Below are 18,308 nucleotides of genomic sequence, written 5' to 3' on the forward strand. Positions count from 1 at the left end.
TGGCCTAAGCCTATGCTTCCAGGCCTAGCTCTCACTTCTGCACTCAAGAGTACATGGACTTCCTAAGAATGAAACATACCTCACGTTATCCTCCTCCTCAAATGCCCACACCCAGCATCTACAACTAATCAATGGGCAGAATTTATGTCCCAGCATGATTTTTGTTGAGCATTCGCTGTTGACCCAAGTATTAATGTCTTTCATTAATGGCTAAGATTTTCTACACTGACCTTCCCAGTCCTCTCTAGTCCCCCTTTCTGGAACTTCCATTAAACTGAAGCTGGATCTTTTCATTTTGTCCTTGATTCCTAACCTCTCTTTCATATTGGAAACATCACTTTATCTCTGTGCTGAGGCTAATTTTCTCAAGGGCTATCTTCCAGTTTACCAATTCCCTCTTCAGCTGAACAATCCAGGTTTTCCCCCAGGGTTACAGCATTGTGTAGTATTTTTCTAGAATCTAGATTTTAGTTTCTTCATTTTGGACCTCTGGGCATTTTAAAAAACTTTCTTGTATTCTCACCTATGCATTTAATAGGTGTTAATTTTATATTAAGCATCGCTGGGTACTTAAGAGTAGAAAGACTTCCAGGTTACTTATAAAGCCATAGTGCCAAAAACAAAAATTCTGTATCATGTTTTGTACATACTTTTTATTTGTTGAATAAATGAATATTTGTCAATATGTACATAACCACACAGAGCGAGCATTAGATTTAGAGAGCAAAATATTTGGGTTCTAATATGCAAAGCCACTTACCAGCTATGAGGGCTTCGGCAAAGAACTGAATCTGAGCTCAGCTTCCTCAACTGTAAAACTAGGTTATTCGGACCTATGTGGCCAACACACAGGCTTATTGCAAGGTTCAAATGCAGAAACATATGAAAGTGCTATGAATACAACTTAGAGCAATACAAACATAACAAGTAACAAACAGCAATGGAATTTCAAGCTGAAATTCACACCCTCGGATTGTACCGATGTACTGATGGAGTCAACGAGAAAGTGACAAAATAGCTGATTACTAATGAGAACGAATATGCCATTCTTCTGAGTGGGAAGAATTCTGCAACATCCTGTAGCTTGTCCCTGCAATGAATCACTTCCCAAACTTCACAAAGATGTCAGAGACCCACCATCAATAACTCTCTCACAGAAGCACAAGGGCCAAATGTCCCACGTTTATTTACATATGAAATGTGTTTCATACAGTTATGATGGATGGAGTGCATAACACCTGACAGCAGCAAGACCTTTCGAGGAACCGAACGTTGACTACAGTATATCATGCAAGTATCTATATATACACAAAAGAATTCCTTTTCTTAAAAAAAAAAAAAGTACAAAACATGTTCAGGGATAAATACAAGATATAAAATGCAAAAGAAAACACAAAACAAAACCAAAAAATAGAACTCTCTCAGAGAACTATAAACGGAAGGGACAGAAGAGTACCTCTGCTGCAGTTTAATAAAGCAGAACTACCGACGTTAAATATACTTCTTGAAATGGCTGAACTAAACCCAGGTGGCTCAGTGCTTAAGGTAACGGCCAATTGCAATACACAGGCGGCTGCATTGATAAGTCGGTGGTTGAAGTTGTGCATCCCGACTCTAAGTACCAGAACGTTTGGCAGTAGCACCCAGAACAGGAAACGCCAACTCTTTTGACAGCAAAGGGTTAAGTCAACTGATTTTTTTCTGTCAAGAGCCAGAGAAATACTTGATATTCTTAGTTGTGTTTCTGTAATAGTTAATAAGTTACATGACAAAAACCTGACTATATAAATCTATTGGTCTAACTACGTATTTGTAACTTTTATAGTAGTCCAGCCCTTTCGTTACTTTCCCTCCTTGTGCTCTTAAAGCCAGCCTTGCAGATCTGCCGAGAAAACAAGTCCCATTTTTTTCTTTAGAATAGCCTTCCCCATTCCTCAAAATGGAACTGAGGAAATCAGCATTCCTTTTTAGGTTCCTGGCTTCAGTTTTTATCCACGGCTGGGAAAGGAGCAACCTGCAACACTGCTTTAAACACCCTTTGGCGTGGCCTGAAGACAAAGGCACGCCCACACTGGAGTGCAGTTGTCTCAAATGTGAACTCACTCCCTCAGGGCAGGCACATCAAGGAAGTGCTAAGACACTTAAAAGTTCCTAGTGTTTTTGAGACCCACAATTACTTACAATTTACGTAGTGAATTCTAAAAATTAAAAACACTAAAAAAGGCATTATTTTAGCCTGTAATTAGTTAACCCATTCAAAATCCAAACATACAAAATGGTGTATTTGAATTCAGGAACTGCCCCTGTTACTAAGAACTCTGTTTTAAAGAAACGGTACAAAAAGAAAAATTCTAACCCAAAACAACTCAAATGGTTTTCCACTAAATACTGATACAAACATGTAACAAAGAGTATAAAAAGTTATTCATTTAAATATATACAAACTCTTTTAAACTCAAATACTGTTTTAATACTTATCGAGGATATATACGACGAGGTGAAGGAAGGTACATTGAAAGAGAATATATTGCAACAGCCTAGACAGTACTGTTAACTCTATTATACTGCAAACTTTTTGTAACAAAAATGTCTTTTTTATTCCAATGTGGACAGGGATTTTCCTCATGGAGCATCTGTGGCTATTTCTCGGCTGAGCTCATCCTTTTGGATTTGATGAAGGCCATGCCGTGTGTCCGCATGTGAGTATTTAAGGCAGCTTCAGTTTCAAAAGTTTTTGCGCACACTTTGCACTTTCTGTCTGACACGGCGCCATCAGGGGATTCATCCTCGTGGCTGGGTTTGTTCTCCTGTTGGTTATCTTCCCCAGCCCCATTTTGCTTGGACACTGGCTGAGGTTCCTTTAACTTGTGTACGATGAAGAGGTGCCTGGACAGAGAGACGTGAGACGTGTAGCAGAGGCCACACTCCCGGCACTGGTAGGAAGAACCATCCGATTTGTGCTGAGGGATGTGTTCGTGGAACTGCAGCAGGTTTTCGGTGGTGAAGCCACACACGGCACACTTGTGAACCTTAAAAACATTGATTTTCAGCTTTTTCAGTGGTTGAGTGATTGCTCCTCGGGGAGGCCTGAACTCCAAAACTGGTTCTTCCAACTTCCGCTTGGGACTGGGGACCTTTCAGGGAAAGAAAGCAGATGACACGACTGAAAACCATCCTTCACGGTGGCTGATAAATGATCGGTTCCCTTACTTTAGAGCTGCCAGGAAAACATGTGCTGAACGCTTTGGGATTTAGGGGCTTTAAAGCTGTGTCTGCCACCCCCTCCAGAGGCCCATGCCTTTCTTCCACTCCAGAGAGAAACCTAGTAGCTGTTGTTAGCAGGCAGTGCTCCAGCCAGTGGGGCACAGCAGTGGACAAATGAGCTCCTAGCTTCCTGGAATTTGTGGCAGTGGAGTTAGATGAACAGAAACAAATGAGAAAATATGCAGTATGTCAGACCCAGGACAGCCAAGCAGGATGGGATGAAGGCCATGGGAAGCAAGGGGGGTGTATGTGTGGCTGCTAGGTGATGTGGTACGGTCAGGGATGGCCTGGTGACAGGTGACATTTGAAAAGAGACCTGACACAGTGTGGGGAAAGCAGTCCAGGCATAGGAAGCTGTGAGTGCCAAGGCCCAAGGTGGGAACAGGCCTGTGAGTGGGGGACAGAAGAGGGGCCAGAGCCAGTAGGAAGGAGTGCTCAGGGAGACCGCAGGAGGTGGACCGTAACGCCCCTTGTGGGAAAGAGCATCAGGATTTTGCTTTTGGACTGAGAGCCTCTGGAAGCTTTCCCCACCCTTTCCTGCCTCCTCACCTTCACACCATTTCCCCTACTGCGTCTGCCTTTATCTGTCCCTTCCAGGGCTCTAAATCCCACTTTGAATCCCCTCCCCAAGCCAACGTGCCCCTCCTCTCCGCACTCTGTGCCCCAGCTTGTCTGCTCTGTTCATGTGCACCTTCACACGTGGCCATGACCTGAAGCTACCTTTGCACACACTTTTTTTTTTTTTTTTAAGACGGAGTCTCGCGTTGTTGCCCGGGCTGGAGTGCAATGGCACAATCTCGGCTCACTACAACCTCCGCCTCCCGGGTTCAAGCGATTCTCCTGTCTCAGCCTCCCAAGTAGCTGGGACTATACGTGTGCGCCACGATGCCCAGCTAATTTTTGTATTTTTAGTAGAGACAGCGTTTCACCATATTGGCCAGGCTGGTCTCGAACTCCTGACCTCATGATTGCCTGCCTTGGCCTCCCAAAGTGCTGGGATTACAGGTGTGAGCCACCACGCCTGGCTTCACACATATTCTTTAACTCACCACCAGGAGCACTTGAAGTACTGCATTTTAATGCCACACCAGTCTGACTTATATTCTGAGGAGGTTTTACTCAATGATTAACTACTTGAAAGCACATACAAGCTTTTACCTGGGTACATTCCAGATCTAGCATAGAACCGAAGACAGGAGGGCTTTTTAAGTATCTGCTAACTTTTTTTTCTTTGGGAGACAGAGTCTCGTTCTATCGCCTAGACTAGAGTGCAGTGGCGTGATCTTGGCACACTGCAACCTCTACTTCCCAGGTTCCAGCGATTCTCCTGCCTCGGCCTCCTGAGTAGCTGGCGATTACAGGTGTGCACCACCACGCCTGGCTAATTTTTGTACTTCTAGTAGAGACAGAGTTTCACCATGTTGGCCAGGCTGGTCTCGAACTCCTAGCCTCAAGTGATCCGCCCGCCTCGGCTTCCCAAAGTGCTGGGATTACAGGCATGAGCCACCGTGTCTGGCCTAAACTATTTCTTTAAACTTTTCTCTGGAAAAAAAAAAAAAGTCTTGCTCTTGTCCCCCAGGTTTGAGTGCAATGGCTTTATCTCGGCTCACTGCAACCTCCGCCTCCTGGGTTCAAATGATTCTCCTGCCTCAGCCTCCCAAGTAGCTGAGATTAAGGCACCTGCCACCACGCCTGGCTAATTTTTGTATTTTTTAGTAGAGATGGGGTTTCACCATTTTGGCCAGGCTGGTCTCGAACTCCTGACGATGAGGTCAGAATTGGTCTATGGGGAGATTAACCATTATTTTATATGGTCTGAATTTTTTTTTTTTTTTTTTTTTTTGAGACAGTCTGCACTGTTGCCCGGGCTGGAGTGCAGTGGCATGATCTCAGCTCACTGCAACCTCCACCTCCCAAGTTCAAGGGATTCTCCTGCCTCAGCCTCCCGAGTAGCTGGGCTTACAGGAGCCCGCCACTACGCCCAGCTAATTTTTTATATTTTTAGTAGAGATGAGGTTACACCATGTTGGCCAGGCTGGTCTCAAACTCCTGAACTCATGATTTGCCTGCCTCGGCCTCCAAAGTGGTGGGCATGAGCCACTGCGCCCAGACAGTCTGAATTTTTAAAACTGTAACTATGCAACAAAAACTTGAATGGAAAAAAATGAATGGGAAAAGCAAGTCAACACAATTTCACTGTAAAGCAAACATCTGCAATGTTAGACCTTGGTGTCTTCTTTTATTTCTGTTTCCTCCACATTGGTGGCATCTGTCATTTCTTTCAGGTCAGGATCCTTGATGCCATGCATCAGCTGGACGTGCTTCTCCAGCATCAAACGTTTGGTAAAGGTACGTCTGGAGTCTGGGCAGTGCCTGTGGGGTGAAAGGCAAGGAGATAACGCACTTGCTGACAAAATAAGCTACTGTGGAAGAACTCACGGTCGAAAGTCCTCCTTAGCCGTCAGTTCACACAGACAGGTCCAATGAGCTGAGTTCACACCATGGTTCAACACGCAATCGGTAATTTTGCTAGGAGTGGGCCTTAATTTACAGGTCTAGATGGCTTTAATTTTAAAGGGAAAATATTGCATTTCAAAAGTTTTCACAATGACTCAGTATTCTCTCAGAATGAGCACCATGCTGAACACATTAGTATAAGGTCCCTCCTTGACTCCTTCGTGCTGCTGTTAATTATTCCTATCCTCTGCCTTGACAAAGACATGAGCGTCCAGTGCCAAATTCCTCCAAGCACAAAAGCAACATGCATGTTTATACTCATGGCAGTCGAGTGTGTATGGTCACTCAGTAGATGATAAGCAGATCAAAAATAGGTCGATTATTTTTCAAAGAAAAACTTATTTTGGTAAAGCAGGCCAAAGATAGTTTAGAAAACAGGTTGGCCGGGTGCAGTGGTTCACACCTGTAATCCCAGCACTTTGGGAGGCCGAGGCGGGTGGATCACCTGAGGTCGGAAGTTCGAGACGAGCCTGACCAACATGGAGAAACTCTGTCTCTACTAACAATACAAAATTAGCCGGGCATGGTAGTGCACGCCTGTAATCCCAGCTGCTCGGGAGGCTGAGGCAGGAGAATCGCTTGAACCCAGGAGGTGGAGGGTAGGGTGAGCCGAGATCATGCCATTGCACTCCAGCCTGGGCAACAAAAGCAAAACTCCGTCTCAAAAAAAGAAAAAAAAGAGGTGATGGCCCTCGTTATTATGTATGCTATAAAACCAGGTATCAAGAATGCTACTGCAGGGAAGGACAAAAAGTCTCTTGCGGTCTCAAATCTGCCTTCAAAATGGCTTCGGAGGAATTTATACTGATTGGCCCTAAACCCTGATAACCTCACATTAGAGACCCTTGCAGGGCAGTGGCAGGAGCCAGCACCACCCCCAAAGGACGAGGGCTCTCCATGAGAATGAATTTTTTGTTGGCCGTAAGTTAGTGGAACAATCCCAGCATTTTACTGCTTTACAGTGAGTTCATGGGGAAATAAACAAAACCTATCAGTGAAGCATTATGGGCCAGATCTCCCATCGTCTTCTTGGCCCAGAGCATCCTTTTAAATTCTGATTCTTTTGATTTGGTCTCAACATGTACTTTATTCATAATCATTCTTATCTCACTAAACAGCTTCAATTTCACTGAATCAGATGATTCCCACCCAGTTATCATAACCCCCTGCGAATCTGACAGCCAACCTTTATGAGTCTCCTGATCCATAGGGTCCATCTGGCCAGCACTGACATCCATGTAACATTTCAGTGCTTTAGCCTCAGGGTCCTTTGTCTCTCTCTCGAGACATGCTTTCTTCTTATCAACCCACTCCAGGTACATTCCAGCTGAGTGAACAGACTTTCACTAATGATGAGATACGTGCTGGTGTTCACGTATGAAGTAGCAGCTTATGACTGTCCACTGGAGTCTGGGTTGATGTTGGCCCACCCAGTCCCTTGCATTTGGTCACAGTCTGCCCCACCTTCGGTGGTGACTGCAGCCAACGGGCAAAGGGCCCAGCCGAGGACTGAATCTGTGACCAGCCCTGAGTAAACAAGCTAGCCAAATCACCTCACCAATTCGGCCAACTCGACGTGTGCAGAGAGACCCTGTACTGCCAATCAGTCGCTCCCCCAAGACACTCAGGGATCAGGCTGGGTGCCAGGGCTCACGCCTATAATCCCAGCACATTGGGAGGTAGCACGTGGATCACCCAAGGTCAGGAGTTTGAGACCAGCCTGGCTAACATGGTGAAACCCCGTCTCTACTAAAAATAAAAAAATTAGCTGGGTGTGGTGGCATGCGCCTGTAATCCCAGTTACTCAGGAGGTTGAGGTAGGAGAATCACTTGAACCTGGGAGGCAGAGGTTGCTGTGAGCCAAAATTGCATCACTGCACTCCAGCCTGGGCAACAGAGTGAGACTCTGTCTCAGGAAAAAAAAGAAACAAAAAAACCCACACAATGTATGTGGGATATGCAAGAAAATGCTCCTTTTTATTTTCATATTTAAGTGTGACAACCCAATCCAAAAACTGTAAGCCAAAACAATAATACAATTAAGAAATGTAATGTAGGAACTATGGAGCACACAGCAAGTTAATGGTACTACACTAAAAACCTTCCAGAGGTTCCTCCTGAGTCCTCTCACTGCGTTCCGTTAGAAACCAGGACTTACGAGCAGGCGTACACTTTCCTGATGCCTTTGTGCTTGATCCGGTTGTGCCGGCACAGGCTGTGGGACGAGCTGAAAGACTTGTCACACTGGCGGCAGGGGTGTTTCTTCATTTGCTGGAGGAAGGAGAGAAAGTTCACTTAAGGGAATGAAAATAGATGCAGTCAATTAAGAACTCTTTTGTAATAGCTTAAGTTAAATCATTATTACAGGTCCCCAAATCCAAAACTGAGGGTTGACATGACACTACACATGGAAAATGTCATACCTGACCTCATGTGATGGGTCACAGTCAGAACTGTCTCATGCACAAAATTAAAATTATTTTATAAAAGTACCTTCGAGCTATATATATAAGGTATGTATGAAACATGAATAAATATCACAATTAGAGTCTCAAGACATTATGTATATTTGAACATTCCAAGATCCAAAAACATCTAAAACTTGAAACACTTCTGTTCCCAAAATTTCAATTCAGGGATACTCAACCTGTATTTAGGAATATAGTAAGAAAACCAGAAAACTTTACAAAAATATATAATAAAAATGAGGACAGGGCTCAGGTAACCATGATGGGGCTAATTTTAGGAGGATGGATTAAACTATCAAAAGGGTAAAAAAAAATTCTCTCTCAAAAACACAGGTTTCTGATTCAACACAAACATCCAGGTATTTGAAATAACATTATGTAAATCTTTTACTGAAAAGATAATATATGAAAACATACATCAGTAAATACCAAGTAAAGCCACTACCTAATTTGTGGTAGATAGAATATGCTGTTTTATTCAGTATGCCATGGTAAATGAAATCTCTGGCTACCCTTTAACGACTAAGTAATTATTCATTATATAAGGGAAGTTTTCTAGAAGGATTTTTGTTTGAATAATATCACTTGATCATCTCAAGAACACAGAACTTTGAAACAACTTTGAGGAGGCTGCCTGCTGGTAATACTTAGGGGATGAGAGAGAGACACAGCAAACACACTGTCAAGTAGGTAAGCTGAATTTTCTTATATTTAAAAGTTTCCCACTCAGGCTGAGATATTATGTTAATTGAATATATTTCCATGCGGAACCTTTGAAGTAAATTAGTGGCTTAACTTTAAAACAAATTCTTTGGTTATGACATGCATAGCAGTCTGGAACTAAACAATGTCATATCACAAGGAAATTAAAGAGCTGTCAAGCCTCATGAATGGAACAGAATCTGGCTCTACTCATTAAAGACTGAAGTGGGAAGAAGTTTTCATGTGAGATAACACTAAGAAGTGATTGAAAGCTATGTGATAAAGAAATGATTATATTTTTTTGGGACTGAGTCTCATTCTGTTGCCCAGGCTAGAGTGCAGTGGTGTAATCTTGGCTCTGCAACCTCTGCCTCCAAGGAATTCTCGTGCCTCAGCCTCCCGAGTAGCTGGGGCTAAAAGTGCCTACCACCACACCCGGCTGATTTTTGTATTTTTAGTAGAGACAAGGTCTCACCATGTTGGCCAGGCTGGTCTCGAACTCCTGGCCTTAAGTGATCCACTGGCCTCAGCCCCACAAAGTGATGGGATTATAGGCATGAGCCACTGTGCCCAGACTGATTTTAAAAAATGTAATCATTTTCCCATAACCGCTTGACAAACATGTCCTCGTTCAAACCGGGAGGCAAATCAGAGTGGCTGAGTCTGGCCGGCAGCACCTAAGATGAGCTGGCACCCGGTCTCTGCCTCATGAATCACAGGACCTGGGGAAAGCCACTCAACCCACATGAATGTCCACTCCCACCCCTGTTGAGGTGGGCTTGCAACAGTGCCTGCCTCCCAGGACGATTAATAAAGGGCGCAGGCAGCATGGACACATCACTCAGGAAATGCCCCTGTAATAGTCAAGTTATGCAGCCAACTTCCACTTTAAAAGAGTAGAAAAATACTGTCTTGTCTTTTAAATAAACCAAATCAGTCTGGTAGATATTCAAAAGGGTCTTGAATCCAAACAAGGACAAAGGAGAAAATGTCTTCTCCATGTTAAAAGTTATACCAATGCTGTTCATCTCTGGGGGAAACAACCAAAGAGAGAACAAAGCAAATAACAAGCTGGTGCCCCCCAAAAATATTCTCTCATAAAGATCTGATTACACAAAATAGGCCAGCAGCAATCCCTAACCTTGGATTAGCATTTATGCAGCAAGAGTGACTAACAGGTAACAAGTCTTTATTTATTTTAAAGCTTTAAAGTCATGAACAACAGTTCTGTATTTCAATAAAGATATTTAAAAATCTAGTATCTAATGCTTTTTACATTTTCTACATATATAAATCAACTGAGGCTGGGCGCAGTGGCTCACGCCTGTAATCCCAGCACTTTGGGAGGATCAGGAGTTCAAGACCAGCCTGGCCATCATGGTGAAACCCCATCTCTACTAAAAATACAAAAATTAGCTGGGCATGATGGCGGGTGCCTATAATCCCAGCTACTCCGGAGGCTGGGGCAGAAGAATTGCTTGAACCTGGGAGGCAGAGGGTGCAGTGAGCCGAGAAGATCATGCCACTGCACTCCAGCCTGGGAGACAGGGCAAGGCTCCATATCAAAAGAAAAAAAATCAACTGAAAGTCATCTTTCTAAAAGCAAGACTGCTTCACCAAATCATAACAGATTATAAAGAAAAATGTGTCTTTCTAACAATACAATAGGGCAAGAGACCCCACAGAAAGGAAAATTGGATTTCCTATTAAGGTGACAGGTTTATTTAATATTCTATTTATTTCTTCTTGTGTAGTAATATTAACATCAAAACAAAATTTTAATACAGAAATGCCAATAAGAAAACCCTAAAAAATGAAGAGCAGCTTAGCAAATCAGTAACTATTTTGAAAAGATTAATCAATGTGAGAGAGACATCCTTCTGTTTCAGCATCTTTATGAAAAATGCAGAAATGAACTCTGCAATTCAAAAATAAGCAGGGTTTCCAATTCACTGGTGACAAGAAAATGAGGTTTAAAACACCTATTTCCAGATCAAACCTGCTTGGTCACATTACCTAACAAACGACTTTCTTCCTCTGTTAGATTTTAAATACAAACTTATTCAAAGGTGCTTTGCCAAATTTATTTTCGTAACTTCTGTTCCTCAATATTACTAGCTTCTTCTGCTTTTATAAGTTTAAAAAGTGGGAAAACAGCATTCCAGTGTAAAGCCCACCATCATCATTCTAAGACTTCAGGCTGTTTGCTTCCTCCTGGCTTTACTATAAGCTGAGATTGAGGGCTTTGAGTAGACTTTTTAATAGTTAACTAAGATCAGAAAAGGAACATGTCTTCCTACTCAGTTCTGAGTTACTTTGTTTTTAAATAGAATTCTTTAAAGAAATAGTGAACCAATAAGCTGGCAGCATTCCCAAAGTTTTTAACATAAAACTTTTTGAGTAAAATATCAAACACTTGGGTACACTTCCTGAACTTTCTTCCTCCTCTCTCATTTTTGACTTTCATCTTCAGAGCTTCAGGAAAGCATTAATCCCGCCTCCTTTTCTCCAGTGACTGTGCTGGGCGTGCGCTACCCCATGCTGCTGCTGCGCTTGGGATGGTACGGCCTCGGCAGGCCATTCTTCCCAGAGAGCACTTGGTAGACATGTCTCGGTTTGCCACAGGGCTTCCCTCACAATCAGAAACTTCCCATTCTAATAACTTGTCCTTTCTGTTTCTCTGCTTATGGGTCTCTGTTTCAGGTAACTTTGGGGAAGTTAGAGGGAGAAAAGTCATAACTTCATACCCAGATCTGGCAAGGCATCCACATCTCACCTTGTCCTGGGAGGCCTACCTCCATGAGGTATCTGCCTTGCACCAACATGCAAGAGCCTCCTTAACGACCACCATGCAGCCAGAAACTCCCACAAACTTAAGACTGCAGGGTACAGGATTATCCTCAACCCTTGCTGACACATGCCCTTCAGCTCACACCTTTTATGAAAAAGGAAAAACCAAGCCAATTACATGATTTAAATATAGCACAGCAGCAGACAGTTCCTCCAAAATTCACTCCTAAAGCTCTGACCCCTTCCACTGGGCAATCTATTCTATGAAGAGACCTGCATACTTAGTACAGCCCGTTTCTGCTGTAATGCAACATCGGTGCTCCTAAAAATCACTGCACTATGCAAAAATTCAACAAAACAACAGGGCCTCTAGCAAAAACGGAGTCACGGAGACAACACTCAAGACTTTGTCAGTGACACATCGAATGAAAACATCGTTTTAACTACGTCAAATGGTTAAGAAATGCAAAAAACACTGCACTTTACCTTGAAAAAGACCTGCAGTGAGCTTGTAGAGGTCAGAGGGTTGCAGCTTGTGAGTTACTGTGAAGTGGTGGAAGGAGGGCAATCAGTGGAAGGGAAGCTTGCAACAGCAGCTGTGGATGGGTGTGACCCACAGTTGAGAGGAAGGCCCTGGTGAAATCGGAGGTTTGTAGTGTGTGTGTTTTGTGTTTTCCTACACAACTCCACAGTATTCTGTAGTCACTTAGTATTTCTCAGGGATGAAATCACACATAAGCAAACATGAAATTCAGGTTAAGCTCCCATTGTTCTGATAGATCAGTGGTACTGGAATAAATTTGTTTGTTTCAGCATAAGCGTTATAGCAGAAGTGACTGTGTTCAAGATTATTCACTGCACCATTGTGTACAGTGGGTCCATCAAAGGAGAACTGGCTAAATACATGCATGCACTCATACAATAAGATGCCGTGCCGCTATAGAAATGGAGAGAAGATCTCAATGCACTGATACGAAAAGAACCATAACTACTAAGCAGAGAAAGTACTGGTACACAAAATTATAGACGGAAGCTGTGTTCTGTATTAGAAGAATGAGAATATATGCATATATGCTAATACTTGCATAAAGAGACTTCAAGATAAGAAACTTAGGAGTTAAGACTTCACTATATTCCTTCATATTGTTTAAATTTTTAAACTATGTAAATATAGCACATATCCAAAAAAATTACCGCAAAAAAAATTGAGGCTTATTGAGATATAGTTTATAAAATCACTTTTTTAAAAGTAGAGTTCTATGAATAAGTGCCACCACAGTCAAGATATAGAACAGTTGTGTCATTCCCCAAAATTCCCACGTGCCTTTTATAATCAACCCCACCACTTCGACCCCGCTCTTGGCAGCCAGGGATTTCCTTTCTATCTCTGGTTTTGCTTACTCCATTTGTCATGTAAATGGAGACATACAGCACACGTGAAGCTTTGAGTCTCGCTTCTTTCACTCAGCATAATACACATATTACACATAATACACATAATACACTTTCACTCAGCATAATACATATATAATTCCTCCATGCTGTTGGGTCTATTGGTATTTGTTCCTTTTCTCTACTGAGTAGTGTTCCAGTGTGGATGTGCCCAAGTGTGTTTATCCACTTGCCAAGTGAAAGCCATTTAGGTTGTTTCTAGTTTTTGATATTATGAATAAAGCCACTATAAACATTTACTATAAACATTCATCTGTGCATATGATTTCTCTTGGGTAAATGGTAAATACCCAGGAGCGGGATTACTAAGTCATATGTTAAATAAGAAACCGTCCAACTGTTTTCCAGAGCAGCCGTCCCCTGCATGCCCACCAGCAGCGGAGAGGAACTCCCACCGTTCTGCCATCTTTTAACATTTGGCATTGCCACTTCATTTAGTTCAGTCATTCTACAGGGTGGCCAGTAGTATTTTCTTATGGTTTTAATTTGCATTTCTCTAATGACTTATTAAGGGTAACAAAAATATCTTTCTGGCCAGGCGCGGTGGCCCACGCCCGTAATCCCAGCACTTTGGAAGCCAAGGCGGGCGCATCACTTGAGGCCGGGAGTTCAAGACCAGCCTGGCCAACATGGCAAAATCCTGTCTCTACCAAAAATACAAATATTAGCCAGGCATGGTGGTGTATGCCTGTAATCCCAGCTATTCAGGAGGCTGACGCACAAGAATCACTTGAACTCGGTAGGCAGAGGTTGCAGTGAGCAGAGATAGCACCACTGCATTCCAGCCTGGGTGACAGAGCAAGTGAGACTCTGTCTCAAAATATATATATATACACACACACACACACACATATATATATATATATTTCAATTAGTAGGTAAAACACCAACTTACGGTAAGCCTCTTTCTTCAAAGAAAAAGCCTACAACCAAAGTTTTGTTGTTTTTTAATTATTAAAGGGATGTTTGGGGGCATTTTCCCTCCCCCATAAGCTCCTTGAGAATAGAAGCTGTGAATTGTTCATCTTTGCATCAGAAAATAGTAAATACTGTGGGAACGAATAAATAAAGATTAACTGAACACAATTATCTACTTGGAAAATATCAGCAGGTTCTACGAAGTAATCATGGAGTAACGAATTTAGGATAAAGTGCTGGACACAGAGGAACTCTGCTTATTTCCTGCAAGATGGGTGAGACATGACGGTGTTTAAATACTGATAAGAAAGAGCCTGTAATAAATGAAGAGACTAAGGATAGAGGCGAGAGATGAAAGAATGAGCAGGGAGACAGGGAGGGATTCAGACACAGGAAGAACAGCTCTTCCTGTGTGGCCAGAGCCAAGGCGTCATCCGGGGACAGGTGTGATGCTTATTAAAGTCAGGGGTGGGTGGGTGACGAAGGGGCCCAGATATTGAGGGAATTCCTGCCCAGCAGCTTCCATTTTCAAAGTGATGCACGTATGGTGCATCTAGACTTCAGACTCAAATAACTGTGGCCTTCATTTTCTTACTTCTTTATCAAAGTAACAAATGCTTATTGCACAATGTAAAAGAGAAAAGATTGCTTCCAATCTCACCCATCAAAATAACCACTGTCAATTTCTAATGACACAGCCTTCCCATTTCTTTTCTGAATATACACACTGACGTGTATTTATATTTATAAAACAGATCTATATTATACATATTGGCTTTTAACCTGACTCTCCTTCACTTGTAAAACACACATATCTACACACACTGACAGTTGTTTTTTTTGAAACAGTCTCTGTCACCCAGGCTGGAGTGCAGTAGTGCAATCTCAGCTCACCATAGCCTCTGCCCTGGGATTCAAGTGATTCTCGTGCCTCAGCCTCCCAAGTAGCTGGGACTGCAGGTGTGTACCACCACACCTGGATAATTTTTATATTTTTAATAAAGACGGGGATTCACCATGTTGCCCAGGTGGGTCTCAAACTCCTTACTCCTTACCTCAGGTGATCTACCCGCCTCAGCCTCCCAAAGTGCTGGAATTACAGGCATGAGCCACCATGCCCAGCTAGTTCTGCACTCTTAACAAGTGTATTGTATTCTGTTGCACAAATGAACCATGAATTGTTTATCTTCTATTAATGATTCAGGTTGTCTCAACTTCTTAGTAATTACAGATACAAATTTCTGTAATCAATTATTTCCTTTGTATAAACCATTAAAGGCAGTCTTTCCAATATAAAGGTTGTGAAAAATGTTAAGCCTCTTTAAATGCCAAACTGCACTATAAAAGATTCATTCTACCACCACTAGCACGTTCACCAAGGGAGTTTCCAACACCAGCTCTAGTCTTCAACTCTACCAAAGTGATAGGTAAAACAGTCGACCAACTTTTTCTCTAAATGGCCAGACGGTTGTTAGGCCAGAAACCATAAGGTTTCTGTTGCAACTACTGAACTCTGCCCTTGTAGTTTAAAACCAAGAATAGACGATAATAATTAAATGAATGGGCATGGCTGTGTTCTCATAAATTATTTACAAAAACAGGTGGCAGGCCCATGAAACGCAGTTTGCTGATCCCTGATTGAGACCACTGTTTCACATTCAATAGAAAATAGAGATAAGTCTCAATCACTCAGAACCAAATTTATGTAAATTTATGTAGATAATCTAAAGCCAGTCATAACTATAAAGTGAAAAGAATGCTCTTTTTTTCATATGCCATGCTCTAAACAGGTTCTGAGAACCAGCACTATCACTGTCATGCGCCTAGATTACTGAGGTGATAACTTTGAAATAAAGAGGGTTAAACCAACGTGTGCTTACCACTATGCTTATTTAAAACAAAGACAAAACCAAGTCTCCGAAGTTTCTGGTTATAAGACTGTCTGGTCTGCTGATGACATTGTACAACTGGAAAAGTAATGACGCAGAACAGTAACAAATGCACAAGAACAGAAGGCCAAATCCGGAGCAGATGGCAAAGAAACGTGTCGCACCGTAGTTTCTGAGCTTAGAGCAATGTCAGACACTCGGGCAGAGAAAAAAAGGGCTGAAGGAAGGCTACCTAACTTTCTAACAAGCTGCCAGCATCATGCCAATGAAACCCAGAAATGCCTGCCAGGGCACGGTGGGGCTACCAGGGGTACACGCCTGCCAGGGGCCTCTGCGTCCACCTCCACTGGCCAGTGGGGATGTGCAGCAGAGGTTTGGGACTCTCATTTCAGACCCTAAACAGACCTCACATCTCTTCTCTGTCAGGGGACTCTTGGGTCAATACCCTCGTGCCATCCACTGGGTACATCTTCATTAATCCTCATTAGAAAGCTGACAAAATAAATCCTGACTAATCTTTACTGCCTCTCCTTCACAATGATTGATGCCCTGGAAAGAGGGCTGACAGGTGCCTTGAGGCGTGCATTGCCACGGTCATAAACTCTGAAACATTCACCAGAGACCACCTGACTATGAAAAAAATCTTTGCTGCCCTATTTGTCTGGATCTGGTTCAACTTCATTCCCCTTCTTCTACTTGCAGGCATCTGTCCTACCTTTGAAGCCTCCCTGGTTCCCAAGATGTCCATCTACAGATGGGTGACATGTTATTTCTCTTATTATTCCTGTTCTCAGAGAATCCAGTCTTCAAAAAGAGACCACTGGCAGGAATACACAGAATATTTTCTTCTAGTACAGTAGTTATAGAATCTTTTGGCCCTTTTTAATCACAAAGCAATTGAAACAGAAAAAGGTCACTGTGAAAGATTTTTTCCCCATATAATAGCTAGTATTTTATAAAAGGACAAATATGGCTGGGCACAGTGGCTCACGCCTGTAATCCCAGGACTTTGCGAGGCCGAGGCAGGTGGATCACGAGGTCAGGAGTTTGAGACCAGCCTGACCAACATAGTGAAACCCCATCTCTACTAAAAGCACAAAAAAATTAGCCGGGAGTGGTGGCATGCACCTGTAATCCCAGCTACTAAGGAGGCTGAGGCAGGAGAATCGCTTGAACCCAGAGTGGGAGGTTGCAGTGAGCTGAGATCACGCCACTGCCCTCCAGCCTAGGCGACAAAACGAGACTCCATCTCGGGGCAAAAAAAAAAAAAAAAAAAAAGGGACAAATATTGCTACATAATAAAAATTAAATACCGCTTGAAGACTTACATAGAATCTTTCTAGTATTTATTTCCACAAATCTTTTAAAGATAATTGCTGTTTTATCAGATCAATAAAAAATGTGTTAACAACATTAAAAGGTAAACAAGCAAACACAAATGTCAAAAAAGCTAACAAACCTAATGATGTCCCAGCCCCACATCATATAGGAACTTTCCAACTGCCTGAATGACCACTTTAATAAGGTCCCACTGGTAGGTATAATCAACCATCATATCTGAAGGTGTAACAGAAAAAGGGCAGTGCACAAGTGACCCCTTAAGAGTGTCCCAGGAAGGTGCTGTGTACCCAGGTGAGAGACCCAGCTGCCGGGCAGCGATGAAGATGCCCCTCTGTGCTCTGTGTCGGTGTTGATTGTGGTGTTGCAATGACTGGTTTTGAGGAGACATGAAGAAAGGGTATGAGAGTGGAGCCCGTCTTCCTCCCTGAACCACCCTTCCAACTGGACATTAATGTGGACTTGCTGGATTTGGCAGACTGGACAGAACTTTCCTCTGTGCTGGTCTCACCCTAGGCCCCAGCTCTCCTCCTGCCAAGCAGTAAGACTGCGTTCTCACTCACAACTCGAGGTGGCTGCGGAAAAGTTCACACCCCGAGGCTCAGGCACGAGGGCTAAAGTGCTCTGCAAAAAGTCCTGCAATCCCTCTGGGTCTGAAGTTTTCCCAACTTGAAACTAAAGCGAGCAAGTATCTCCTACCTCCCAGTTACCTTCTGGTGCTGTCTATCTTACAAGTCCTTATTCATTCAACCATGCTCAGGAATGGCCTCTTATTTCCTTTGATGTCCCCATCTGTGGCTAAGTTATTTTCTAGTTGTTTTAGGTTTCAAGGTAACATCAATTTACAGACGGAATCATGTCCTAAATTCTTAAAATCTGAAAATCTGGTCTGCCAATTGGATTGAGGAACACATTTTCCTAAAGAAACTACAAATGACAGTTACATTCTAGGCCAAGTCCGTAACAGCCT

At 42.8% G+C, this 18,308-nt stretch overlaps 1 protein-coding gene across 21 annotated transcripts in view; it reads right to left on the bottom strand.

Annotated features, from left to right (window-relative positions):
• Positions 1-644: 644 nt before the first annotated feature.
• The window catches only part of ZNF532 (zinc finger protein 532), a 123,471-nt gene continuing 105,807 nt past the window's right edge, over positions 645-18,308 (bottom strand). For 10 of the 21 annotated variants that reach the window (XM_030810318.1, XM_030810324.1, XM_030810320.1 and 7 more), the window contains 3 exons: positions 7,940-8,052; positions 5,490-5,637; positions 1,152-3,134 (listed from right to left, as the gene is read on the bottom strand). In XM_030810318.1, the coding sequence (XP_030666178.1) occupies positions 2,640-3,134; positions 5,490-5,637; positions 7,940-8,052 (756 nt within the window). In that variant the 3' untranslated portion in view covers positions 1,152-2,639. Of the gene's footprint in view, positions 3,135-5,489; positions 5,638-7,939; positions 8,053-18,308 lie in introns of all 21 variants that reach the window. The other 11 variants (XM_030810335.1, XM_030810334.1, XM_030810333.1 and 8 more) reach the window with 7 other exon arrangements.

Source organism: Nomascus leucogenys, chromosome 4 (genome assembly GCF_006542625.1).
Source record: "Nomascus leucogenys isolate Asia chromosome 4, Asia_NLE_v1, whole genome shotgun sequence".
Taxonomy (NCBI): Eukaryota; Metazoa; Chordata; class Mammalia; order Primates; family Hylobatidae; genus Nomascus; species Nomascus leucogenys.